The sequence below is a fragment of the Gracilinanus agilis genome, chromosome 6 (assembly GCF_016433145.1).
Source record: "Gracilinanus agilis isolate LMUSP501 chromosome 6, AgileGrace, whole genome shotgun sequence".
Classification (NCBI taxonomy): Eukaryota; Metazoa; Chordata; class Mammalia; order Didelphimorphia; family Didelphidae; genus Gracilinanus; species Gracilinanus agilis.
In genome coordinates, this window is record NC_058135.1 from 286001254 (window position 1) to 286027983 (window position 26730).

Sequence of the window (26730 nt, forward strand, 5' to 3'; positions counted from 1 at the left end):
AGAAGAGAAGAGATTTAGAATAGCACCTGTTGAGGGCAAGTCACAGAATCAATTAAAAATCAGTTATCAGTCCATAAGAGGACTGTGAGAACCAGCACAATGAATACGATGTAATGAAGAAGAATGACTCAAGAGATATGAGAGAAAAGAAAAGATTCATACACTCTTGGGGAAATATGAAAAATAGCAATAAATTCTTCAGTTTTCAGAAGTAAATTAAAAGAATAAAGGAAGTGAAATACAAGACCATTCCAGACACAGTGGTCAAACACACATTTTCCATAGAGCAGCAGCAGATTATAGATAGAGATGATTCCTCCAAAGTAGAAGGGTATTTTCAGATCTGGCCAATCTCGCCTTTATATTATCTATCAGTAACACTCTTAACCCATTATTTTAACTCTAGTTCTAAGTTTCTGGAGTTCTAGGGGTATATTTAAATCTTTTCTATCTCAGAATTTTTTCTTAAGCTCAAAGTACAAATTAATTAAATATTGCTTTTTTTCATTGAATAAAGGAACTTTCCTTCTCCATCATAGTCACTCTTATTTTTGTGTAATGAAGTATAAATAAGAAATAGATGACATATACAAATGGAAGCAATCATGAAGCAAAAGGTTTTCACTATGACCCATCCTACCAAAAACCTCAAGGCTTGAATGTAACAGCAGACAGTTCTCCTTCACTTGACTGAAAACCATCCCAAATCATTAGTCAAGTCTAGATAATGTTTCTTTAGAAACCTCCTCCTTTTTTCATTAAGATAAGACTCAATTTCAGTCATGCCCAAAATAAATAACTTTTCCTGAACTTTGTTCTCTTTTGAGGCATCACATAAAACTCTCTTCCCTCCAGAGTGCACCACACTTGCAAGGTTCTCACAGTCTCTTCACAGATTTCAGGTGAGATTGTATCACTTATAAGTTCTGGTAGGAAAGAACTTTGCTCTCTCTTTTCTCCTCCCTGATCCATGCAATTCACAGATAGAACACAGACTCTCTCCATGATTTCATAGGGAGGCACTCCCATCGTTAGATGCTCCTTAACATTATTCTAAGGAGAGTTGTTTTCTCAAAATTCAATAGGGTTCTGAAAGACTAAGGTTTCAAGGGCTGACCATGACACTCACAAAGGTTTGGGGGCTTGACTTTCTGTGGGCTTCAGTTTCCTCCTGTAACGGGTGAGAGTTGGATTAATAATCCTGACATGGCTTTCAGTACTCTGTCCTATGACTTTTGATGGTTTAGGAGGCAGTGACATTCAAGGATGTAGCTGTGGACTTCACCCAGGAGGAGTGGCGTCTCTTGACCCCTCCCCAGAAGGAACTGTACAAGGAGGTGATGCTGGAGAATACCTGGAACCTGATCTTTGTAGGTAAGGAGCCCTCGCCCTACTGCCTGAGTCTACCACCCAAGGGAATATCATCCTCAGCAGCAGGAAGGGTTGAGAGCAATTTTCAGTCATGAGGCAGGAACAATGGCTCCTATGCTGAGTCCCAGAGCCAGGGCCCTCCTGCTACCTGGTTCTCCTGCAGAAGGACTTTGCATTGTGTAATGGGACTTTGGGGGTTCCCTTTGGTGCTCCTGAAGTCTGAGATCAAATTCATGTTGAAGAATCAGGAAGTAATCTCATAGATTATTCTGTCTCCCCTCTACCTACCCCAGAATTTTGCCTCCCAAACCCATCTTGGAAGTCTTCTCAGGCAGGTTTTCCTCCCAACCTCTTCCTTTCTAGGGTAGATCTACTATTTGGGATATTTTTCTCCTTAACAAACCTAAACCTGTAGCTTACAGCTCCTAGGTGTCCAGAGTAGAGCAGATTTATCCTTCATTTTCATTCCTGTTGTCCTAAACCTCCAGCACACTCAGCTGATGAGAAGGGTAAGAAAGAAATTAAGCATTTATAATGACCTACTCTTTGCCCAATACTTTGCCAAGGTTTTTTAAAAAAATTATGTCACTTCTTCCTCATTTTAATCTTCCCGCACAATTATACCCATTTTACAGTTGAGGAAATAGAGATTAGATTAAGTGGCTTGTTCTGAGGCACACATATAATAATTGCATGTGGCCAGATTGAAACTGAGTCCTTCTGGACTCTAACCTCAGGTCTCTGTCCACCACACTTCTAGTTGCCCCTAATTTTGTAAAAATGGAAAACTATGGAATGAACCCATTCTTCTACAAAGAAAATGCAGCAAAGCCACATTTTCTTTCTTTCTTTTTTTTAAATAGAAATTTGTGTTTATTTTCTCTTTTTTCAGCTTAGTTTAATACTTGGCTGCATTGGTCTTGCTTGTGTAAAAACTTTTAAAATATGTTATCAAATTATTAATTTCTTTTTTTTTAATTTTAATTTTGAATATTTTCCCATAGTTATATGTTGTATGTTCTTTCCCTCTCCCCCAAATCCCCTAAATCTCCTTAGCCAATGTACAACTCCATGGGGTTTTACATGCATCATTGATTAAGACCTAATTCCATATTATTGATAGTTGGACTAGCATTATTGTTTAGTGTCTACATCAACCCATGTGTTCAAGCAGTTGTTTTTCTTCTGTGTTTCTCCTCCCACAGTTCTTCCTCTTAATGTGGCTGGTTTTCTTTCTCAGAAGTCCCTCAGCCTTGCTCTGCATTCTTGCATTGCTGCTTATAGAGAAATCCGTTATGTTCGATTGTACCACAGTATATCAGTCTCTGTGTACAATGCAGAACTACATTTTCTAATTCTAACTTGGTTTCATGATCTTGTCCGCCCTCCTCTCCCTCAAAATAAATGCTTTCAAAACAATTCTTCAGGAGTCCTTGTAAGCATCCTGTAGTCACTACTTGCCATTCTCTGTCACTGTCAGGACTGACTGCCTGACTGGTTGAGAAACAGAATAGGGAACAATGAGGAGTGGTTGAGTTCCAAAGTGGAAGAGGCACAGACTAACCAAAGTAGACAGTACACAAGGTTTATACGAGGTTCAGGGAGTGAGGAGCAAGTAGGGTGATAGGACAGGAGCTGATCCCTCAAGATCCCTCTGTCTGGGACTTCAGATTGATCCAGAACAATAACCCTTTTCTCCAGCCTGGGGTTAGGAGTTTCTGCCAGAAGGGAACGTGACAGGATTGGCCATGGGGAGTGGGGCAGAGGATTTGGCTGCTGCTTATTACAGGTCCCACAGCAGAATAACAGGCACATCCTATCCTGGGTTCTTAGCATTACAAACACTCTGGGGTGAGAGCAGACTCATGTTGGAACCCCATGAATCCCCCCTCTAAATAGAGGCCCTCAATTCACATGACTCTCCCTAAAGAGAATTAAATGACAAGTTTCTCTCCATCCTCCTCCTTGTCTGATTCCTCATTCCCAGGGCTTGCAGTTCCCAGAGAAGATGTGATCTTTTATTCTGAACAAAGGGAAGCCCCATGTATACTAGAGCAAGAAGGCCTGAGAGACTGGCATCCAGGTGAGTGAGGTGAAAAGTGGTGTGTGAGAGCTGTGGTTACTAAACTTTTTTTGTGCTGCAGTGAAGCATGGGCTAGATTTGAGGGCAAAAACACCTGACATGGAATTCTTTTTCAGATGTGTACAGCAGTGGCTTTCTGGGCAAGTCACTGAACCCCTCAGCCTGTTTCCCTATCTTTAAGAGAAATGACTTGGGCTCCATGTCTTTTCAGCTCCTGTCAGGGCATCAGTCTATGACCCTACGAGAAGTCATCATTTGGGATTTAGGGGCATGAAACTCTCCCGAAAGTGCAGGAATAGCTGAGCTTATCCACTCTGAGCTCTGGGTTATCCAGAAATGTGTAGGAGGGCTTGCTCTGTGCCAAGTTCTCTGCTAAGTTATCAGAGACATAAAGGGTTGTAGTGGACATCCCCTGCTCTCATGGCACTCACCAGCTACTGAGACAGCAAGCCAACAATTCTGTAGATTTAGTATCTACATACTAAATCCACTGCAGTGAATCAAGAGAGGGAAGGCTCTTATTGGAAGGAGCACTAGAGAGGTCTAATGGGGTAGGTGGCCTGGGGCTTCAGGAGAGCCAGACTGAGGACACCAGGGGGGAAAGTATAGCAGAGAAAACAAGGGAAAGGCACTGGCACAACTCACTGCAAATGGCCATCTCCAGCAATTTAGTCCTGAATCTGAGGACAAATATTGGCTACTTTCTCAAGGAGATGAATAGGTCAAGTGAGAGTATCTGGAGAATTCTAGAGATATGGTTTAGTGGTGCCAATAAGAAGAGAGTCATTAGTTCATCAGTGTAGGAAAGACTAAAAAGTAAAGAAAAATATGAAGACTGGAGGGCAGAAAAGACTGCATTGAGATAAGGGAGTAGAATGGGAATTTTTGCACATGTAAAGAGATTTTCTATAGCTAGGAGAAGAATGATCTTTTTCTCTGATCCTGAGGTCAAAAAGGAAAAGTGTCAAGATCTATTTATAATCTCTGATAAGGATAGCTTCGTTGTTAAGGAAATAACGGGACATGGGAGATGATCTTGACTGTTAACTCAAAGCTTCTTTTCCAAAGTGCCATTGAGTCACAAGTTTATTATATATGAAAATTCAAACTCCATTTTACCCAAAAGCACAGAGAGAGTTTTACAGTTTTGTAGGCATTGCAATGAGTTTAGACAACATACGGAAACCTCATAAATTTCAAGATGAAGATAAGAACCAGGCTGAACCTTCAGCTATGTGATTATCAGAAAGCTAAGTCTGAGAATACTTTTCTCAGGGGCAAATGTCTCTGCTAAACTAAGGTTTTAGCCTTGGCTTCATTTCTGACCAAAGGGGAAAAATGTTAACCTCTTAACTGTTTGGTTTGCTAGGAGCTTAAAGCTTTTCAATAAGACCACAATACTTTTCAACAAGAAATCACAAGGATCACAAAAGGGGTCAAAAGAGGAGTCTCAGATTTTTACCTATTCTCTTATTGGCTTCCCACATATTTACCCTTTTTGTTTAAATTGAAGAGGGCATTCACCTGTTGGGCTGTGTGACTTTCTGTTATGAGAACCAAGGGAAACTTTTAAGTTACACAAATTTGGGGATAAAAAGAAAAGAGGACAAAACCAATGATCAAATGATTGCTAGGCTCATTGACAAAAAGCCAATTGGGGACAGTCCCCTTTGGCATAAGAGTATACATTCAAAACAATTTTCAATCAATCAATTCAATCAATCAAGTTCAATCAACTGCACCCCAAAGTTCATTTTAGATCTTCTTGGTGCAGTGTAGATTTCTGCAGGCATCTTCATGGTGTCTTCTCCAAACAGGTTCATTGTCTGGATTCTGGAGAGAAGGCAAATTTCTTATCCTGAAATTACTCTCAAAAGAATTTTAAATTTTACATTATAGATTATAAGACATACATTCTCTCCTGAAGAGGGTTAAGGCTAACATCAAGATCAGTTAAGAATACATGGCTGAGTTTTGGGGTTGTGTAAATCAATTGGCAAAAGAAATGTAAAAAATTTTAAAAATCCAAATAAAGAGAGAAAAGAGAGAAAAAATAACGTGAATGAAATGTAAAATATCAAAGTCTTATGTGCAAAAATGTAGGGAAAAATAAACTTATAGCAGGTCCTTGAATCAGGGTCCAAATAAAGTGATTTAAGCAATGGTGCAATTACCCATTCAGAAGCCAGGACTATAGAAAGTTACCACACTTATAAGAGAAAGAAAAGGACCAAATTTTTTGTGAAAAAGGGAAGTTTCTTTCCCTGGTCTGATTTGTCTACACTTCTCAGGGATAGAGTGAGCCAGGATGATGGTCAACCTTTGTTACTTAATGAGGATGAAGCTCAGGGAAGTCCAGCCTCTAACATATGTCAGAAAACCTGCAACCCCGAACCCCACACTAAGGTAAAGTCCTTCAGTATTGGCATGAGAAACTTCTGTCAATCCTTCTTGGATTGGTACGGTCTTTTTTGACCTTGTGGTGCTAGGCACTGAGCAGTTTCTCACCAATCCCATTGGACTGCGTGCTCTCTTTAACCTTGTGGCTCTTTTGTTCCCTTCTCCTGGAATCAGACAGAATCATTAATTATAGTTCCATAATATTTACCAATTCATGGCAGGTTTCCATAGACTAAGGCTTTGTGGATATGCACTAATATTAAACATATTATTGTAAAATCAAAAAGGATTAATATTGATAATATGTACTTTAAATACAAAAAATGAGAAAAAGTGAAAAAAGTCAATTATTCTATAAAAAGTTAAAGGGAAAAGCAATAAGAAAATTAAAAATTCAGGGGAAAATACAATGTTTTTTAAGTAAAAGAATGTTTTAAAAATCAAAATTACATATATAGCTTAGATTTAGTGAAAGGTCTTTACCCAAAAATCAGATCCATTTCCTGTATGAATAAAACAAAACCTCCATCCCCATATTATAATTCTGGGGTATTGTTTCTTTCTTTGTATCTGTAATTAGTTATTCCAATTCATGTTCAGAAATTATACAAATAAATTAATTTACAAGAGGTCCAAACTAACTTTCATTGAAACAACACTTGTGGTGGGTACAGTTTCTTAAATAAACAGTGGAACATATTTGCTTGCTATATACATTCAAGTTTCTGGGGTTTCAATTATTATGTCACTTTGCTTTGATTATAGCTAAAGGAGGGAAGGGAGTATAACATTGTTTGACTTCAGGTGAGAGTCAGGGATTATTTATCAATGATACCTTTCTTTTGAATGGTGAATCCAAATCAACAATCCATAACTGAGTAATATTAGTTGCAAATCTAATGACTTTTACCTTAAACAATAATTATTACTAATAACATTTGAAAGGTTTCCAAGATTTACATACACAATGAAAAACTCTAATGTTACAAAATATGATAAACAGATTTTCTTTTCAACAATTTCTCAATGTATAAATTATATAGCAATTCTTTCCAATAATACTGAAAAAGAGTTAACAATTTTGCTTGGAATTAAGTTTTCATTACTGTTATCTTGATTAGAGAGGGTTAAGGCAGGGGTTGGTTATTCACTTAACTTATTGTGATAGTCAATTTACTTTAAACTTTTAGTTCACAATACAAATCACATATTATTGCAAATAGGCATGATCAATTTTTAATAAATAGCTTTATAGTTTACACTTAAACATATGTTTTCAGTTTCACAAAGTAAGGTACATGTTTTGATAACATTCAATAAAAACTGTCTTAAAGCCCAATATTTGTATCAGCTTTGCTTGCAACATTATTGTCCACATCACATCAATATTCAATGAGGCTGCTAATTACCCCTTTAGGTTCTAAATTTACTGTAAGGAAGGGGTTAATAAATTTGTTAGAAGTTCTAAGTTTTTAGAAGTAAGGAAAATTCCTTTTCTCTATAGCAGTTTTTTTTTAAACCCTTAACTTCTGTGTATTGGCTCCTTGGTGTAAGAGTGGTAAGGGTGGGCAATGGGGGTCAAGTGACTTGCCCAGGGTCACACAGCTGGGAAGTGTCTGATGTCAGATTTGAACCCAGGACCTCCCATCTCTAGGCCTGACTCTCAATCCACTGAGCTACCCAGCTGCCCCAGCAGTTTGTTTTATTGATCCTCTATGACTATTTAAATCATTGTTTTACATGTTTTGATCTTGATATAAAATTACTCTTCAAAGGATATTGATTTAAAACTTCAAAATTTGCAACCGGGTACTTTGGAATATTCTTACATTTGCAAATAATAATCTTATTTCAGGTCCCTTAGGATTACTGAGATGATCAATATTTCTAGTTAAATGCATTCTTCAATTACACTGTGATAGTATTAACTATCTTGTTAATTAATTATAATTGTATCAACATCACTACAAAGTAAAAGACATTATAATAGTGTTAATACCATCACAATCAAGTATATATTAACTATGAAACCAAATTATTGTGAGGGTTATGCATTTTGTTATAATTTTATATTCTGGATTTGAATGCATTACATTCAATTAACTTTTAAATATTAGTGAAATAGTGAACATAGGAGGCATAATTTGACTAGGATCTAGTACCTTAAAGCTTAGATTTAAGTTGCTACAATAATTACTATTCTTCCCTGTTTCTGAAAATAATTATAGTTAGTCTCTCCTTCCTATGTGTAGAAGGGGTTAAATTATTTTTGAAACGCGTCCAAAGCTGGAGCCACTTGTCCTCCAGTTGTGCTCTTTAACTCTTTAGTTACTGCATTTATAAAATTTGCATGATTATTTTAAAACTTTGATGATTTGTCACTTCCAAATGAATATTAATTTAAACTTCACTATATCCAAATTGTCCCTGATTATAATCTCTTAACAATGTTTCCTTCACATATATGTTTATTTCAAACCTCTGCTTAAAGCAGAATAAAACCTACAGTCTTGTCTCTTTATACCTTAAGACAATTCTACATACCTGATTAAATAGTTCTTTTAAATGATGAACTAGTATCCTTATATGCTTCGCACTTATAATTTGCAATCCTCAAATTTAGTTTGATAAACATTTTTGGCAGATCTGATTATTTAAATCCATATTTTACACACTGCAAGTCTTAAAAGATAATTTTTCCAATGTAAATTTTGTGCACATTTGAAATTAATTGAAATTCCATTTTCTAACTGGTAGTCAATAAATTTATACTATAACATCAGTACTTATTCAAAACTGATGGTTCTGATCAGCTAAGAAAGTTTTAAATTGCACTTCTGTACTTCAGTACACAATTCAGACTCACTGTTTTTCTGTCTGAATAAGTTTTTTCTTAGATTGCATTTAGAATCCTTGGTAATTTTGATTAAACATACATCTCAGTATTTAACCTGTTGATAGAATTTGGTGGTGGGATCAAATCTGTCCCCTTTTTATTGTCTTATGATTTCTTTGTTCCCTTTCTTATGGCCAGTAAGAAATGGAAGAAGAAATGTAAACAAATTATCTTGTTGATTCTCGCCTTAATGAGAGCAGAGAATTTGATTGCTTTTAATCAATTAAATTCTCTAAGTGTTTAAAACACTCAGAAATCCATTAGAGATGTTATTTTTCTGAATTTCTCAAACTCCTCTGTTTGTCTTTCCCATTCCTCCAGAATGAATGAGAAAGAGAGAGATTTATTTTCTCCAAAATTCCATTGTGATCACAGACAAACAAAACCATAAAACTTAAATTACAAACAGATCATAGACACATAAACACCACATATAGACACACAGACTGATGAAAGACATTTCCTGGGCATTTCACACATACTCTAACAAATATAAGACATCCTATTAAAAGATCAATAAATCACATGTTTCATTGCTAAATAAATCTGGAGAAAAAAGAAAGCTTATTATTCAGAAAATTGGTTAAATCTAACAAGGAACTGGCTAAGCTAGGAAGAATTCTTGGATTAAATTTAGTCATTGGTGGGGCCAGTGGTTGGCCTCCTTTCCATCTTCCCTGAAATCTCTTATCAGGTAATCTGTAATCATTTTGATGGAATTTGGAATTGCAATTTTTCTTCCAGTGGTAACCTTTCTCACATCTGGGACATAAAGAGTTAGGGGCATTGGAACAAGAGCTTTGTACAGCCTTCGAGCCCTCAATCATTTCAGAACATGTTTTTCCTTTCAGAGCTACCGCGATGGCTATACCCTGCATATAGGTTGGAGTAAAGTTCTCACAAGCTTTCACATAATCAGTAATAGTCCCGGATTTTTTTAACATTTTGAAGCATGCTCTGGCACACCTCATTGGCAATGTCCTAGGGAAACTTTTTTACTATTATCTGGATTGCATATTCATCAGTTATACATTTTTTACTTCCTGATTTAATCTTTTTATAAAATCTGAGTATCTTTCCTCTGAACCTTGTCTAATCTCGGCCAAACCTGTGGACAGTTTCTTAGTTACAGGGATTCTTTTACATACCTCTAAGGCACACTTTGTACATTGAATTAGAGCTTCTCTGGGTAAATTAATCTGATCAGCATTTAATTCCCATTCATCTTTTCCAAGTAACATTTCTTTGGTAATTCTGATATCCTGCTTTTTATTAATGGCTGCCTTCTGTTTTGCCAATTCATCAAATTCTGATTTCCAAAAGAGGTAGTCCCCTCCAGAAAGGGAATATCTTGCTGGGTGACTCCAATCAAAGGGGGTCAACCAAAGCCCCCTAAAGTCTCCACCAAATTTAAAGTGTATGTAGAAGCAGGACCATATGAAGCACAAGCTGTCTTAATTTCTTTTAACACTTTGTAGGGAAGAGGCTCCCATGTGGGAGCTACTTCTTCATCATCATCCAATTCATCTGCTCTAAAAATAACTGGGAAACAGAATGACATTTCTCCTTCCTTCTGAGCATTTTGTAATGCTCCTTTAAACCCTATATTCTGGGGCTGTGGCAGCAGAGCTGGAGCTTCAAGTGACAGAGGCTCCTCTGCTTTTATCTCTCTTTCCTCTGTTGAAGAGAGGTTTTTAGGTGGGAGAAGTCCCCTGCTAGTGACTTTTTCATTCGAATTTTAAAGCCCCATTTTGATTTACTATGAGCCACTTCCTCCTTCTCTGATTCTAACACTGAAACCTTAAAGATTTCATTCTCTGCATTTTGACCCAGATAACAATGTTGTTTTTTCAGCAGCCAATTAAATTTTTACTGGCACTTGTTCTGATCCAGACTCAATATAATAATTTTTCAAATCATTGCCAACTTTTTGCCAAAAATCTAAGGGAATCCACGGGCTACAATTTTGAATAAGATCAAGAAACTTAGTGAGCTGTTTTTTACTTATTTTTACTCCCCATTTCCTGAGGGTGTGCTTAGTTATATCAATTAAAAGATTTCTTTCCTTTGATTCACTGTGTCCCATCCTGTTAATCTATTCTTTATTTCTAGTATCTTCCCTTAAGGGGAGAGTTCTGAAAACTCTGGATTTCTTGCTCTTCTTTGGGCAGAAACTAAACTGTCATAATTTGGGAGTTGTCTGAGGGGGAGGGCAAATCTTTACCTTCATCCAGTGTTCCAAGGTCCCTGTGATCAGGCACCAAATGTTGAGATCTATTTATCATCTCTGATAAGGATGGCTTAGTTGATAAGGAAATAACAAGACACAGGAAATGTAGAGAGCCATAAACAAACAATTTGATCTGTAATTCATATCAGATCCAACTATAACTAATGATTATAACCAATTTTAACTTCTTTCATTATTCAAAGTTTTCCTGTCTAATAAATCATGTTATTTTGAAGAGAAGGGGGATATGTCAGGAGCTATTAAGAGAAATCAGAATCTCAAGTAGATATTTTTATCTGGACCCCCTCAAAAGATCAATAGAGACCAGCAGAGCCATGTATTGGTTTTTCTCCCTTTCGGGTCGAGAAACCAGAGTGGGATATCTAAGATAAAAATCTGAGATTCCTCGTTTGATTCCTTTCATAATTCTCACCTTCCTTCAAAATGCATTATAGTCTTATTGAAAAAGCTTTGGGCTCTCAGCACTCCAGCAGGAGCGGGGCTAACTCTGTTCCCCTTTGACCGAGAACACAGATGGCTGGTACGGCCAAGGTCAAACACTTGGCAGGGCATTTTGCCCAGAATTAAAGTAAAATAATGAGGCTCAAAAAATTGTTTAATATCATCAAGACTGAGAATTTCAGGGGCTTTCTGGCCTAATGAGATGTCCCAGGCTCCACTTAAAGATAACACATATAGTTGATAGTTTAGCATAGGTTTTTTATCTACTCCTGGAGGCTTCTAAGGCTTTTGTTTTGATTATAGTAAAAATCCTGCTCTCTGTAACTGTGGGAAACTTTCTTGGGCTTTTGGGGGAAGGGGATCTTTAATTTCCTTTATAATAAAGTGGTGACTCCAGTATATCTTGGAGTACTATGAGCTAACAAGCTGTGCTTCCAATCTGTTTCATTCTTTGCATCCAACGACCACCCTAGGCCACTCAGATTAGTCTCTGGTTATAGAGCAGGATCTCTATAGGGAGATGATCTTGACTGTTAACTCATAGCTACTTCTCCAAAGTGCCATTGAATCACGAGTTTATTATATATGAAAATTCAAACTCCCTTTTACTCAAAAGCACAGAGAGAATTTTACAGCTTTGTAGACATTGCAATGAGTTTAGACAACATACGGAAACCTCATAAACTTCAAGGAGAAGATAAGAACAAGGCTGGACCTTCAGCTGCGTGATTATCAACAAGCTAAGTCTGAGAATACTTTTCTCAGGGGCAAATGCCCCTGCTAAGCTAAGGTTTCAGCCTTGGCTGCATTTCTTACCAAAGAGGAAGAATGTGAACCTCTTAAATTCTGGTTTGCTAGGAGCTTAAAGCTTTTCAATAAGGCCACAGTACTTTTCAACAAGAAATCACAAGGATCACAAAAGGGGTCAAAAGAAAAGTCTCAGATTTTTATCTATTCTCTTATTGGCTTCCCACAGAAAAGGAGGCAGCTGAGTTAGGTGAGATGTGGAGGATAAGAGAGTTCTGCAGAAAGATCGAGCTATTGTTCAGTGAAATATGAGGCCAAGTTCTCAGCTTAGAAGCTGTGGGCAGGAGGTGGGAGGAATCTATAATGGAGAGTTGGAGACCAGGGACATATTTAGAAGACTATTATTGAGGATGGCAAAGGTAATCCATTAGAGAGACATCACAAGATTGTGAGGACCTAGCTGAGATTAGGGAGACTAAATGTAGAGTGGAGCCAGGCAGCTGGTTTCCTGATTTTCCTTCTCTCCACTGACTTGCAGCACAGGAGGAGGAGTGAGAACTGCTGCCCTCCCTGAGAGCCATCCAAAGCTAAGCTTTGCAGAAATCACCTGCTACAGGCCCTTTCCTGGCCTCAGGGGCTCAATCTTTGTCATCCTCTTGGAAAAGCTGTTGTCCACACTACCTCAGTTTGGGAAGATCAGATCCTAGAAAGAAATCTCTGGCATCTTTAGCATTGGGTCTGCACAAGTTCCAACAGAGTTTCTGTTGACTCCTAAGAAATAAAAGCAAGAAAGGATCCTGGTAGAGCTTGGGCCTGACATAAGCCCTGGGCCCAGTCAGTACACATGAATTAAATATCAAATATGTTCTATCAACTGTGCTAAGCCCTGAGGATACAAAGGAAGGACTAAAACAGCCTGGTCTGTCCTGGAGCTCACAGTCTAACATCTGAACATTGTGGTGGTTTAAAAAGATGATCCACGGAGAAAAGTATTTTGGGGGATGGAAATGCTTTCATTCATGTTGAAATCTATCATCTCCTGATAATCTGATAAGGACAGCTTAGTTGATAAAGAAACAGGACACCAGGACACTGGAGATGATCTTGACTGTTAACTCATAGCTGCTTCTCCAAAGTGCCATTAAGTCACAAGATAATTATATATGAAATTAAGGTTCCCTTTCACCCCAAAAGTACAGAGAGAGTTTTGCAGCTTCGCAGACATTGCAATTAGTTTAGCCAACACCCAGAAACCTCAGAAACTTCAAGGTGAAGATAAGAACCAGGCTGGACTTTCAACTACGTGATTATCAGCAAGCTAAGACTGGGAATATTTTTCTCAGGGGCGAAATAGCCCACACTGGAGGAGTTTTTGTCTAGATTTGGCCTTGGTTGTCTGAAACCAAGCAGTTGTATTTCTGACCAACAGAGAGAATGTTAACCTCTTGACTGTTGGTTGCTAAGAGCTTAAAGCTTTCCAGTAAGGCCACAATATTTTTCAACAAGAAAAAGTGTGGATCACAAAAGGGGTCAAAAGAGGAGTCTCAGATTTTTATCTTAGATAGCCCAACCTGTCTGGCTCTGACTAGCAGAGTAGCTTTTGATGGTGTAGAGATTTTTAAAAAATCTATTTGAGACTCTGCTTCTCTTATTGGCCTCCCACACATTCAATAGGGAAATAAGGAAATAGAGAAATGAAGAGGTAATTTAAGAAGAAAAGCAATCAAAGGAGGAAGTAATCCAAATTACATTGATGAAATAAAGGCCACCATTTATATATGGCACATACTGTGTGTCACACACTTTGTAAATATTTTCTCATTTGATCCTCATAGGAACCTTGGGAGTCACTTGATTTTATTGTTCCCATGTTATAGTTGAGAAGGAGACAGAGCTCCTGTGAAGTCCTAGCAAGTTTCTGAGGTAGAATTAGATAGAATACCCCACCTGTATTGTGATTTTTAAGAATAATGCGAAAATGTTGGCATCTATATGAGATGGAAAATAGAAAGATAATTGTAAAAGCTTTCTTCCTAAGGGATGAAAATTCTTGTTTTGGTTTTAGCTCTCTAACCAGTCAACAAAATGCATTTCTACCTATACAATGAAATATTTGTTTTTCCAAAATGATAAATATCCCTAGAGATCAATAGCATATATTACTTTGTTGGGGGTTTTTAACAATGTTTATATAAACCCACCTCTGTGAGGATGGAATTTCATTTTTTCAACCATTGGCAAATTGGATCTACACTCCATGAACCTACTTAATGACTAACATGAATTACCAGACAATTCCTTTAAGAAGTTCCCAGATAGAAGGATGATAACATAAGTGGAGGTAAGTTCAGATCAGAAAACAAACCTCACATTGCAGTGAGTGGCCAGTGAATGGCTATTTTTATGAAAAGGTTGTGGTCAGTGATGGTTTCATAATGCCCTCTACTCTGCATGTCAAGTGACCAGAATTTTCTAAGACTCTGCTGTCTCCACTGCAAGAATGTAAACCCAAATCACATCTCCATCTCATGATTATACACATGATGAGATGCAATTGTAGGGTGACCCAGGAATGGGCTCTTACTCACGTGTAGTGACAGCCAAGGAGAATCTGTGGATGTCTGTGAGCATGAATGGCCACCTTTCCTGGAATTTGGGAAAGAAGGTGATGTTAAGTGGAAAAACTAAAAGAATGTTACACTTAGAAGATATCAGAGTTTTATGTCATCATTAAATGCAGCCCAAAAGCATCATATACCTGATTATGATCACTTGGAATCACCGTAGGAAAAAACATTGTTTGAAACACTTGTCAAAGAGGGAAAATATTGTTATAACAAAATTTGGGTCCTTATTTACTGCGTAAGGTGCCACTAATTAATTTTTAGCTCATCTGGTTGAATAGTATCTCACATTTGCAAAGGGCTTATGAACCAATAAATGGGAAGGGTATGAAAGGACTAATAATGAGCTATGCAGTCCACTTCCTTACAAAAGAAGGATGGTCTCAAGTTACTGTATAAGACATTCTTAAAAATGGGAAATACCATTTCCTTGCTTAAATTTTATTTAGTAGAAGGATTTTATTTTAGTGAAAAGAGGCATTTAAAGAAAATAATGGCTACTCATAAGAAGTAGGGAACAGAACAAAACCATTGATTACTTGGGTAAATGCAGAAAAGAGTGATGTTCTTTATTTGATCTCAGATAATATAACAAAGAAAAGTTTGAAAACAATCACAAAAAATTGCATAATACTTACAGATAAGCTATATAATAAAATAATTAGAATATATTGTATTCATGTACCCAGTGGTGTCAGACGTATAAAGATAGGAAATGAAACTGAAAGAAAAATGGAAAGATTGAAAGTGAATTGTCTAGTACTAATGACACAGCATACCCAGTCACAAGGTTTGGTCTCAGCTGCCAGGATTTGGGTCAAGTCACTCAGCCACCATTTTGAGGTCATGGTCTGAGTTACGAATTTAATAATGCTAGCCTTGTCAAAATCACAGGTTTGTTATGAAGAGCCAATGTGATCATATATGAAACTCTTTGTTAATTAAAATGTGCTTTATATTTGAGGTAATGGCATTTTTAAAATTAATTTATTTATTAATAAATATCTTTTAATAAAAAAATTAATTTAAAATAAATTGTTCCCATTTAAGTTGGAAGACTTTTCTTCTTACCTAAGGAAATAGAATTTAAAGCTATTTATGTTCTGATAGTGGAAGAATGTACATGTATGTTATGTACATATATGAATATGTGACTGTGCATGTATGTCTTTTGTATGTACATATATTTTATGTGTGAAGAATGTACATATATTTTATGTACATATGTGAATATGTGACTATGCATGTATGTCTTTTAGGAGAGTTCAGACCTGAAATGAAGGTGACTCCAACAGAGGCGAGCTTTTCGGTGGAAGAAAACCAACAAAAATTCAGGAGTGAAGGTACCGATAACATCAAATGGAGAGAATTCTTTGCTGAATCTCAAAATTCATCCCTTACTGAACATCAAAGAATATGCAGTGAGCAAAAATCTAGTGAATATAATCAGTGTGGAAAGAATTTTGTGCACAGGGCTTGTCTTGCTGGACATCAGAGAGTTCAATCTGGTGAGAGAACTTATGAATTGAAGCAATGTGGAAAGACATTCAGTTCAAGATCCAAATTTATGAAATATGAGAGAATTCACCATCAAGAGATATCTTATGAATGCAAGCAATGTGGAAAGAAATTCAGTTGGAGCTCCAGTTTTGCAAAACATCAGAGAATCCACACTAGGAAGAAACCTTATAAATGCAAACAATGTGGAAAGAGTTTGGGGCTGGACTCCTGTCTTACTCAACATCAGAGAATGAACACTGGGGATGAACCTTATGAATGTAAGCAATATGGAAAGACATTCAGTCAAAGCTCTAATCTTATTGTACATCAGAGAATCAACAAAGGGGAGAAAATTTATGAATGGAAACTATGTGGAAAGACATTCAGTCAGAGCTCCATGCCCTCTGAACATCAGAGAATCCACACTTGGGAAGAACCTTATGAATGCAAGCAATGTGGAAAGACATTCAGTTGTAGCTCCAGTCTTAGAAAACATCAGAGAATCCACACTGGGGAGAAACCTTATGAATGTAAACAATGTGGAAAGACATTTAGACAGAACTACAGTCTTGCTCAACATCAGAGAATCCACACTGGGGAGAAACCTTATGAATGCAAGCAATGTCAAAAGACATTCAGCTGTAGGTTCAGTCTTGCTCAACATCAGAGAATCCACACTGGGGAAAAACCTTATGAATGTAAGCAATGTGGAAAGACATTCAGTCAGAGGCCCACTCTTGCTCAACATCAGAGAATCCATACTGGGGAGAAGCCTTATGAATGCAAGCAATGTCAAAAAACATTCAGTCAGAGCTCCAGCCTTAGAAAACATCAGAGAATCCACACTGGGGAGAAACCTTATGAATGCAAGCAATGTGGAAAGACATTTAGTCAGAACTACAGTCTTGCTGAACATCAGAGAATCCACACTGGGGACAAACCTTATGAATGCAAGCAATGTGGAAAGACATTCAGTCAAAACTCTAATCTTATTGTACATGAGAGAATCCACACTGGGGAGAAACCTTATGAATGCAAACATTGTGGAAAGACATTCAGTGGAAACTCCCGTCTTGCTCAACATCAGAGAATCCACACTGGGGAGAAACCTTATGAATGCAAGCAATGTGGAAAGACATTCAGTCAGAGGCCCACTCTTGCTCAACATCAGAGAATCCACACTGGGGAGAAACCTTACAAATGCAAGCTATGTGGAAAGATATTTAGTCAGAGATCCACTCTTGCTCAACATCAGAGAGTCCACACTGGGGAGAAACCTTATGAATGCAAGCAATGTGGAAAGACATTTACTTGTAGCTCCAGTCTTAGAAAACATCAGAGAATCCACACTGGGGAGAAACCTTATGAATACCAGCAATGTGGATAGACACTCATATGGAGTTCCACTCTTTCTCAGCATCAGAGAAAACTCACTTTCACACTAAGCTCTCACCTTGCTCTAAATAAGACAATTCACTCTAAAATGTCATAAGCTCTACTCATATTAGGTCCAAAAAAGCATATGATTTAGACCTAAAGTGTGATGCCATAAGCAAATTAAGGGAGCAAAGAATGGTTTACTGTTTAGATCAATTTATTGATAAGGGAATAATTCATGACCAAATAAGAAATTGACAACATGAGATTCATCATAGATTATTTTTGCTATCTTAAATTCAAAATTGTACAAACAAAACCAATTCAAAAAGGTTAAAAGGAGGAAACAAGAAGCTATCATTTCTTTAAAACAAGATGTCCAACTGTGTGAAGAGAACCCTTTCCCAGGATCGTTCATTCATACCTGCATCCCTATGATCCTAATAATGTCATCTCATACAGGTTATGTGACAGAATGTGAACCAGACATGATTTAAGGGGACCCAGAAGGGAGAGGGAGGAAAAGAGGTTGAAGACAAGGAAGTCTGTGCTTTTTCTTGAGGAACTGGTGAAACAGAAGTTGGTTGAGGAAGCCATGTTGGGAGCACCCACATGGCTAAGAGGCTTTTCTCTAACTCTCTACCTCTACCTATCCAAGCAAATTCTAATATAATTTAAAAAGATAAGAATCCTAGGCCTAGTTTTCTTTCTTACATGATGGCGACCACTATGGAGATGAGCCTCACTTCTCCTCCTTAAGCTTACTAAAGGATGCCAGGTGCTGTCAAACCCTTCCTGAATGACAAAGTCACAGGGGGAATCCTGGAACTGCCCTGCAGATTCCAGGGAGGATGGAAACTCCTCACTCAGATACCCCTGTGTGACTCTTCTCTTAATAACACTCCTTATTATTGAAATTATTGTGATCAGTATCACGATTCAACCTCAGAGAAATACAGAAGAACAGTAAAGGCTCCCACCTTTACATGTATTAATACAGAAATTCCCCTAAAACCACCTCATAACAGTCCAGGAAATAGTGAGTTAATGTTAAAGATTTAAAAACCCTAACTTAGATCTCTCACTCCCATACACAGGTGCCTGCAAAAACAGTCCAGAATGGTATCCAAGTTTCCCCCCCTCCCTGATCTCTGATCCTGGAATCTTAACACAAGTAAAGGATAATGGATGAAATATGGGAACTTGCTTTCCCTGTGAAAGCAAGCACACCTCTCCCTACAGGATTGTTTTGATAACCCTGCAGGCTAGCTGAAACTTCAACTAACCTTTGAAAAATATTGAAAATGAAAGACTGTATTGAAATAATACTTGGATCAGGTTAGTGTTATTGTATCTTTTGAAATCTGCTAGTGTAATGAATCACTGCCTGATTAATTATGTAAGAGCAAAGAATAATCATCCCTGACTTGATTGGTCAAAATGTAACTAACTATTGTACTAAAGCTGTAATGTATGAATTGCACCTAATGGATGAACATAAAGTACAATTTCCAGCCCAGTTACTCCATAATGAACATTTTTTGCCAAGCTTTTGCATCCTTTGTATAATCAAAAAAATGGAATAATTAAGAAATGTCAATCAAATGATTTTGTAATTCAGTAGAAGTTAATGTATGACTTAATCCATTATCTCTAAGAAAAGAGGTATGCTGAGAGTGAAAATCATGCCAACATGTATGTAATCTTAAGAGAAAGGTATAAATCAAGAAGCCAGAAGATGATGGACAGAACAGTTTTCTGTAAGCCTTAACAAATCTCTGGTTGTTCTCATTCATCTCAAACCACTGAACCATTCTACCCCCAAGATACCTGGACTGCCAGAGCTGGCTTCTGGCAAGAGGAGTCTAAAATATACAGTAGGGCAGATCAACTCAGGACACCAGCCACCACCCAACTCCCTCCTCCACTAGAAATAGCTATAGCTGCCACCAATTTCAGCCTTGGTCAGAAAAAAATCTTTTGTTTTTTAAAGGGGATAATCCTCCTCTTTGGAGCCAGTTTTAAGCCCCAAAATAACCTCAGCCTTAGCTTAGTTGGGGTGGTATGTTAGAATCTCCCTTTGTCCTACCTTATTACTTCCCAGACAGCCCTTCCCTACACAAACTCTCTCTCTACCCTTCCTCTACCCATTCAGCTCCAACCCAAACAACAAACTAGACTCCAGAAATCACAGACAAGGTAAATACAGGTCTTTTCCCTCTAAGGGATGTTCCCACTTATGATAAAAAGGGAATTTAGTAAATATTAGATATCATACACTTTTTTCTCCACCAGAAATTGAGAGATTCAAAGAAAACACTTGTTTGTTTTATGAAGAATATATACCGATTATTAAAAAGTTTGAAAGTATTTATCAAATTTATAATCCAAGCTAGGTTGACATTATTGTATTATGCATTTAATAATAGGGTAAATTATAACTCAGATCATAATGCACCATGCCAAGGAATCTGTTATCACTGAGAAATGGTTAGAATGACCAGAATGTTGGCCAGAAGTATAGCCAGAGGTGTGGCCAAAGATGTGACCTAAGGAATCTAGATGAATGATGGTACTTGGGAGGGGAAGTGTGAAATGGGTACCTTCTACTGATACTGAGTTACTGTATTCTGTCACATATTTTTGTATTTGCTGCTTATTTGTATTTAAATTTGTTTGCTTTTAAATTTATATATTAAACTAATAAAAGATGTTCCATTATACAATATTATCTTCAGTTAGTATGTTTTTGTTATTTGCTATTGTAGAAATATAGAGAAGTAGGAAAGAAAAGTTTTGTAAATATAGGGGTGTTATCTGGCTGGCTTATGGTTGGAACACAAAGAGAAGAGTTCTACAGAATGTCAGGAAAAGATATAAAGAAGGACTAGGGGCTGTTGAGGGCTCTCTGGTTCCTGTTTCCTTTGGAACTGGGAGAGTGAACTTCCTGTGAGGTCGATAATGGATTTTCTGGTGTGAAAGCCTGTGGACCTTGCAGTTGAAGTTCCTTACCTCAGATATCCATTCTCCTGATAGATAATTTCCAACAGATGTTTATTTTGATTTATCATCTATATTCCTGAATTTCTGTATGAGAAATGTCATTATTTTCCTAAGAAGAAACCAGCATGAAAACAGATACCTGTCTGACCTCAAAGAAATCTTCAGCCTCTCAGCTGGAGGTCCTGGGTGACCTTACCATCCTGTCACCTCCTAATCAAATTTACCTGAACTTTATTCCTTTACCAATAATATTTTGGAGAGGCCATAGTCAGGAAAGCTAGATTAGGGAATTTTGGGAAAAGATAGAGTAGTTTGAAGTTATCAGCAAGAAATAGAAGGAAAGATTTGTGAGAATCTATTAGCTTTTGGAGAAGGAGATTAAGAAATTTAGTATTAGGGACATCCCTTTGGCCCTCCTTCCATTTCCCTGTTTTAACTTTGTAAAATAAACCTGTTTTTATAAAGAATTTAATCAGATAGCGTTTATAACATCTTTAGGTCTGTGGATTACCATTAGGCTTTCGGCCTGACAAAGACAGAAGCTTTCTTAATTTATCAGCAAAATAAGTGAAATAATTCACTTATTTTACTACATGTTCTGTTAAAAAAATAAGTGCACTTGCACCGTGGATCATGGCCAAGTTAGAGAGGAAATAGAGCTTGCTTTTGAGTGAAAAATCCTTGTGATATGTTTCTTTTTGGCTGACCCATTGTCAAATGAAATGTGAAAAATGAAATTCTGATTTTATTGTTTTTCTTTATATTTTGAATAGGATATTTTTTCTCTTCTTATTTTTTGTATTTGAGTACATGAATCAGTATTAATGTTTTTTATTTCAAAGCATGAGTTTACAATATCTGTTAACCCTAATACTAGTGCATATCCAAAAGTTTTAAATAATTGTGTCTAATTTCAGAAGAAGGGATCACAAAAGAGCCACAGCAGAGCACAAAGAAGCACAAGATGAGGATCTATGCTATATGTTACTCTCAAAACTGGTTTTCTGAAAGTCCCTGGTCAAGTAGGATGGCAGCTTCCAAACATGCTGATAAGTTTATTGTTCTAACCCGACCCCCTGCTTCTGTCGAGCTGTGCCCCTGAGGGTGTCCCAGGAGGCTCCATGTGTCAAAATGTGGTTATGCTAACTGGGTCCAAAGCTTCTATGCCAACCTATAGCCCAGGGGTCCGCAACCTTTTTGGCCGGGAGAGCCAGAAACGCCACCTTTTTTAAAACGTCATTTCATGAGAGCCCTGCAGTGCTCCCAGTGCTGCTCCTGTAACAGCGCCTGAAAAAAAAAATGGATTTTATGGCTCCTGCAGAAAGAGCCATATCTGGCCCTCGAAAGAGCCAGGTATGGCTGGAGAGCCATTCATTGCCGACCCCTGCTATAGGTGTTAAAACTGTGCTTGTCCTGTTTTCTGAGGGGATAAAACTTTAGCCCATAAGTTTGGGCTCCCCAGTTTCTGGGGGGCAGATGGGGAAAGGAGGTAGAGGAAGGAGGGTAGGGGGGCTTGTGGTTAAAGCCAACAAACGGCTAGGTTCAGCCAGAAGAGGATACTTTTGCCTTATGGTTAGGGGCGATGCCCTCCGTCATGAAAGACAAATAAACTACCTTTTCTGCTCATAGCTTCGGACTCTGAACTTTTATTGTGAAAAGTGGACCTCTGGGAGGGGTGGTCACTACCCCTGTTCCACACAGCTGGGGGCTCCTCCGGGATTCTAGAAGAGGTGAGAGACCCTCGACTCCCTCCCCTGATTAGACGGATGTCCCTCCCGTCATTCTGGTGGCCCTCAGGGGAGGGATAATCGAGGGAGCCTCTGCCAGGCTTCAGACCCGAAGGGAGAAGAAGGTGTGAGCACAAAGCATGGGAGGTTGGGACCAAAGAAATTCAAGACTGAGCCACATCAGTCGGTGCACAGACCAGGTACAGAGGGGAGCTGGGTGGCTCGCAGGGGAAGGGCGGTCTTTGGATTGGGGCTTGGCAAACTTCTAGTGTGTGGATGAGATGCAGCATAGCCCCAAGCGAGGGTGGAGTCCCGAGTATGTGAATCCCAGTCTACCCCTGAGGATGCTTGCCAGAAAGGACGAAGCAAAGGAACTTGAGTGAATGGCAGGGACCAAACCTCATTTTAGGTTGCCAAGACCCAAACCCAGACCCAGATGCTGTCTAACCCTGTCCCCAAACCCCTGGCTTAAAGAGGACCCAGTAGGCGCCCCGTTGAGATTTTGCAAGATTGAAAAGCCCTGGCAAGATTGCAAGATATCTTAGGCTGGGAAGCCTAGGGGTGAGCAAGTAGTTTTTCTGGTTTTGCAGGACAGTTCAGTGGAGACTCAGTGAAAGGCCTGGTGAGTCCAACAGTGAGCCAATCAGGGACTGGGTGGCAAGACATCTCAGAGGAGACACAGTGAAAGACCTGGTGAGTGTTGGGAGTGAGTGTGTCAGGGCAACCTTGGCTTGCAAGACATCTGAAGCTGGAAGGTCTCAGGATTGAGCAGCTGATGCCTGCAGGCAGGAATTTGCAGGGATCTAGATACCTTGATTTTGATACAGCAAAAAGATACAAAATGGGTCAAGAGGGTTCTAAAAGACACAGAAAGCCTGAATTGAAGAAATTACCTGAGGTACCTAAGGAAAGCCCACTAGGGGCTGCGGGAGCAAATTGGAATGACCTGTCAAAGTATAGGAATAAAGATGAGAGGTAAATACCTTTTCTGTTGTACCACCAAATAGCCTTTATTGCAAGAAAAACCCAAGTGTCTCCCACTCATGCAAATCTGGGAGGTGGGGGGGGGGTGTCAGAGATAAGGAGATTAAAAATGTGTGTGTGTGGGAGAAGGGACCCCAGGACTGCCTGAAACCCAAGGCAAAGTTCATTTAACTGACTTTGTAAGTCTGTACATTATGTGATTTATGTATTAATTCTGTCTGTCTTTCCCTGCATTCTGGGATATCAGGGATGTTTGGAGGACAAGAGAGTGAGTGAAAGGCTTAAAAAGAATTTATGTGTAAATTTGGAGTTTCTTAAACTCTAGGATGGATTAACAAATGAAAAGGAATTATTTATTGGGTTTTACCCTCTGTTTTGGGAAAGACAGAGACAGGTAAAAAGATCTGTTCAAAGTGGACAAAATGGTTAAATGATCCCAGGCATATCATAAATGGTTTTTATCTTAGTAAATTAAAATTGATCATTGACTAGTGTCTTTCCTAATCTTGAAAATAGGTAGCCAGCTTGCTTGTTAGAAAGGGCTTGCTTTAAGCCATACCACTGCTGAGTTTTTACCCCAAAGAGATAATAAGGAAAAATACGCTCTTTGTGGTGGCAAAAAATTGAAAAATGAGGGGATGCCCTTTGGTTGGGGAATGGCTGAACAAATTGCGGTATCTGTTGGTGATGAAATACTATTGTGCTGAAAGGAATAACGAACTGGAGGAATTCCATGTGAACTGCAACAACCTCCAGGAATTGATGCAGAGTGAAAGGAGCAGAACCAGGAGAACATTGTACACAGAGATGGATACATTGTAGCACGATCAATGTAACTGACTTCTCTACTAGCAGCAATGCAACGACCCAGGACAATTCTGAGGGACTTATGAGAAATAATGTTATCCACATCCAGAGAAGGAACTGTGGGAGTAGAAACACAGAAGAAAACCAACTGCTTGATCACATGGTTCGATGAGGATATGATTGGGGATATAGACTTGAAACGACAATACCAATGCAACTATCAATAATATAGAAATAGGTCTTGATCAATGACACATGTTAAAACCAGTGGAATTGCTTGTTTGCTATGGGAGGGAGGTGAGAGAAGAGGAGGGAAAGAATATGAATCATGTAACTGTGGAAAAACATTCAAAAATAATTAATTAAATAAACAAACTTTAAAAAATAAAGACAAGGGAAAAAAAGAGCTTGCTTTAAAACACAAACAACAGGGAGCAGCTGGGTAGCTCAGTGGATTGAGAGCCAGACCTAGAGATGGGAGGTCCTAGGTTCAAATCTGACCTCAGACATTTCCCAGCTGGGTGATCCTGGGCAATTCACTTAACCCCCATTGCCTAGCCCTTACCATTCTTCTGCTTTAGAACTAATACACAGTATTGATTCTAATATGGAAGTAAAAGTTTTAAAAAAGAACTCATGTATGTTTTCCCCCCAAGCTATCCCTCTCCATAGTATTGTCCTGATAGTTCAGGGCTTTGAGTTGTGAAGATGGAATTAACTCACCCCTAGTCAGTTTTTAGATTTAATCACCAGAAATGTATACAACCCAACTTAATCCTTAAGTGTGGTGGGGAGGTCTATGACTCACATGTGCTATAGTCGGTGACAAATCAGAAATGACTAACTACCCCCTAGGCAATCCTAAGCAAAGGTAAAGCTGCAATTGGTCCACATAAAGTGGAAGGAAGGCACGGGAAGTGATGCAAAGAACTGTCTTTAAAAATTGGGGGCAGTTGGGCAGCTGGGTGGCTCAGTGGATTGAGAGCCAGGCCTAGAGACAGGAGGTCCTAGGTTCAAATCTGGCCTCAGACACTTCCCAGCTGTGTGACCCTGGGCAAGTCACTTGACCCCCATTGCCTACCCTTACCAATCTTCCACCTATAAGTCAATACACAGAAGTAAAGGGTTTAAAATTAAAAAAAAAATTGGGGGCAGCTGGGTAGCTCAGTGGATTGAGAGTCAGGCCTAGAGACAGGAGGTCCTAGGTTCAAACCCGGCCTCAGACACTTCCCAGCTGTGTGACCCTGGGCAAGTCACTTGACCCCCATTGCCCACCCTTACCACTCTTCCACCTATGAGACAATACACCGAAGTACAAGGGTTAAAAAAAAATTAATAAAAAAAAATGGTTGTAACTTCCTGTGACCAGAACTTTCTCCTTCAACTTGGCCTTGAAGGAACTCTGGCTTGGGACCTCGAACTGCACTTCGATCTTCCTTTAGGACTACCACGTGGGTGAGTGAAAAAGGCTGACTCCTTTCTAGGTTCCTGAAGGGACTAGTGTCCATAGAGGCCCCCTCCCCAATCTTTGTGGAAGAGGCCACATGGCTGGAGCCCTTGCTTAATTTACCCCTAGGCACTCTGGCAGAGCTTTTGGAGCCCAGCTGGAGTAAAACCAGGGACCTGAGCAAATAATCTAGCTCATTAAGCTAGATGTCTTACTCTGCCCTCTTTCTCATTTCTCTACTTTACTCTTTCCCTCTATTTTATAAATAAATTGCTATAAAGTCATTCTGACTTGAGTAATAATTTTGGTAACCACATTTCTTTCATATATTTAGTCCAACCTTTAATTTTTAACCCTTACAGAGTTGATACTAAGACAGAAGATAAGAGTTTTTTTTTTAATCTTAGTGCCTTCTTTATGGATGATTTCTAATTTATCATGTACATAACTTCTTTGTACAAAGTTATTTATGTCTGTTGTGAGGAAGATTATTATTTAGTTGTTATGTAGGAGACTTAGCAGGAAGGGCTGGAGAATTGCAAATGGGATGGGGAAGCAGGAAGTGGCTCTTGCTCTCTGAGAAGTACTCCATGGTGGGAGTTACAAGCAGTAACTGATTCCCTGGGAGACCTCAGAGCTTGTGGAGTTGCACCCTGATTCCCTTGGGATCCTGGAGTGTGGTAAAGGTTGGAAGCAGAGGACATCTATCCTGCACAACAGCACTGAGTAGGGAGTGATCTGTAATCAGCTTGCAGATTCCTCTCCCTACTGGGCTGCTTTGGACCATCAGTTCTGGAGGAGTTGGTTCCTGGCATCCTGAAAACATCTCTGGACTCTACTGTGAGGATTCCCACTCCAGTCCTGTTATTCTCTGGGCCCTGCCTGGCTTCAGTCTTAGATTAGTGTAGATAAGTCCCTTCCTTGACCCTGTGGTTTGCCCTTAGCTTGTAAGTGTAGAACCCCTTATTCCCATCCTTTATTATTGTTTCACTCAATTAAACTGTTATAAACTTTTACCTTTTGCCTGCTGGTTCCATAAGCCCTTGCCTAGGTGGGCTGAGTGACTGTTGGG

At 38.7% G+C, this 26730-nt stretch overlaps 1 protein-coding gene across 1 annotated transcript in view; it reads left to right on the forward strand.

The window, feature by feature from the left end:
- Positions 1 to 1118: 1118 nt before the first annotated feature.
- Positions 1119 to 26730, forward strand: part of POLR2G (RNA polymerase II subunit G) — a 110415-nt gene continuing 84803 nt past the window's right edge. Inside the window, exons 1-2 of the mRNA XM_044682016.1 lie at positions 1119 to 1133; positions 1248 to 1374. Of these exons, the coding sequence (XP_044537951.1) occupies positions 1119 to 1133; positions 1248 to 1374 (142 nt within the window). The remainder of the gene's footprint in view (positions 1134 to 1247; positions 1375 to 26730) is intronic.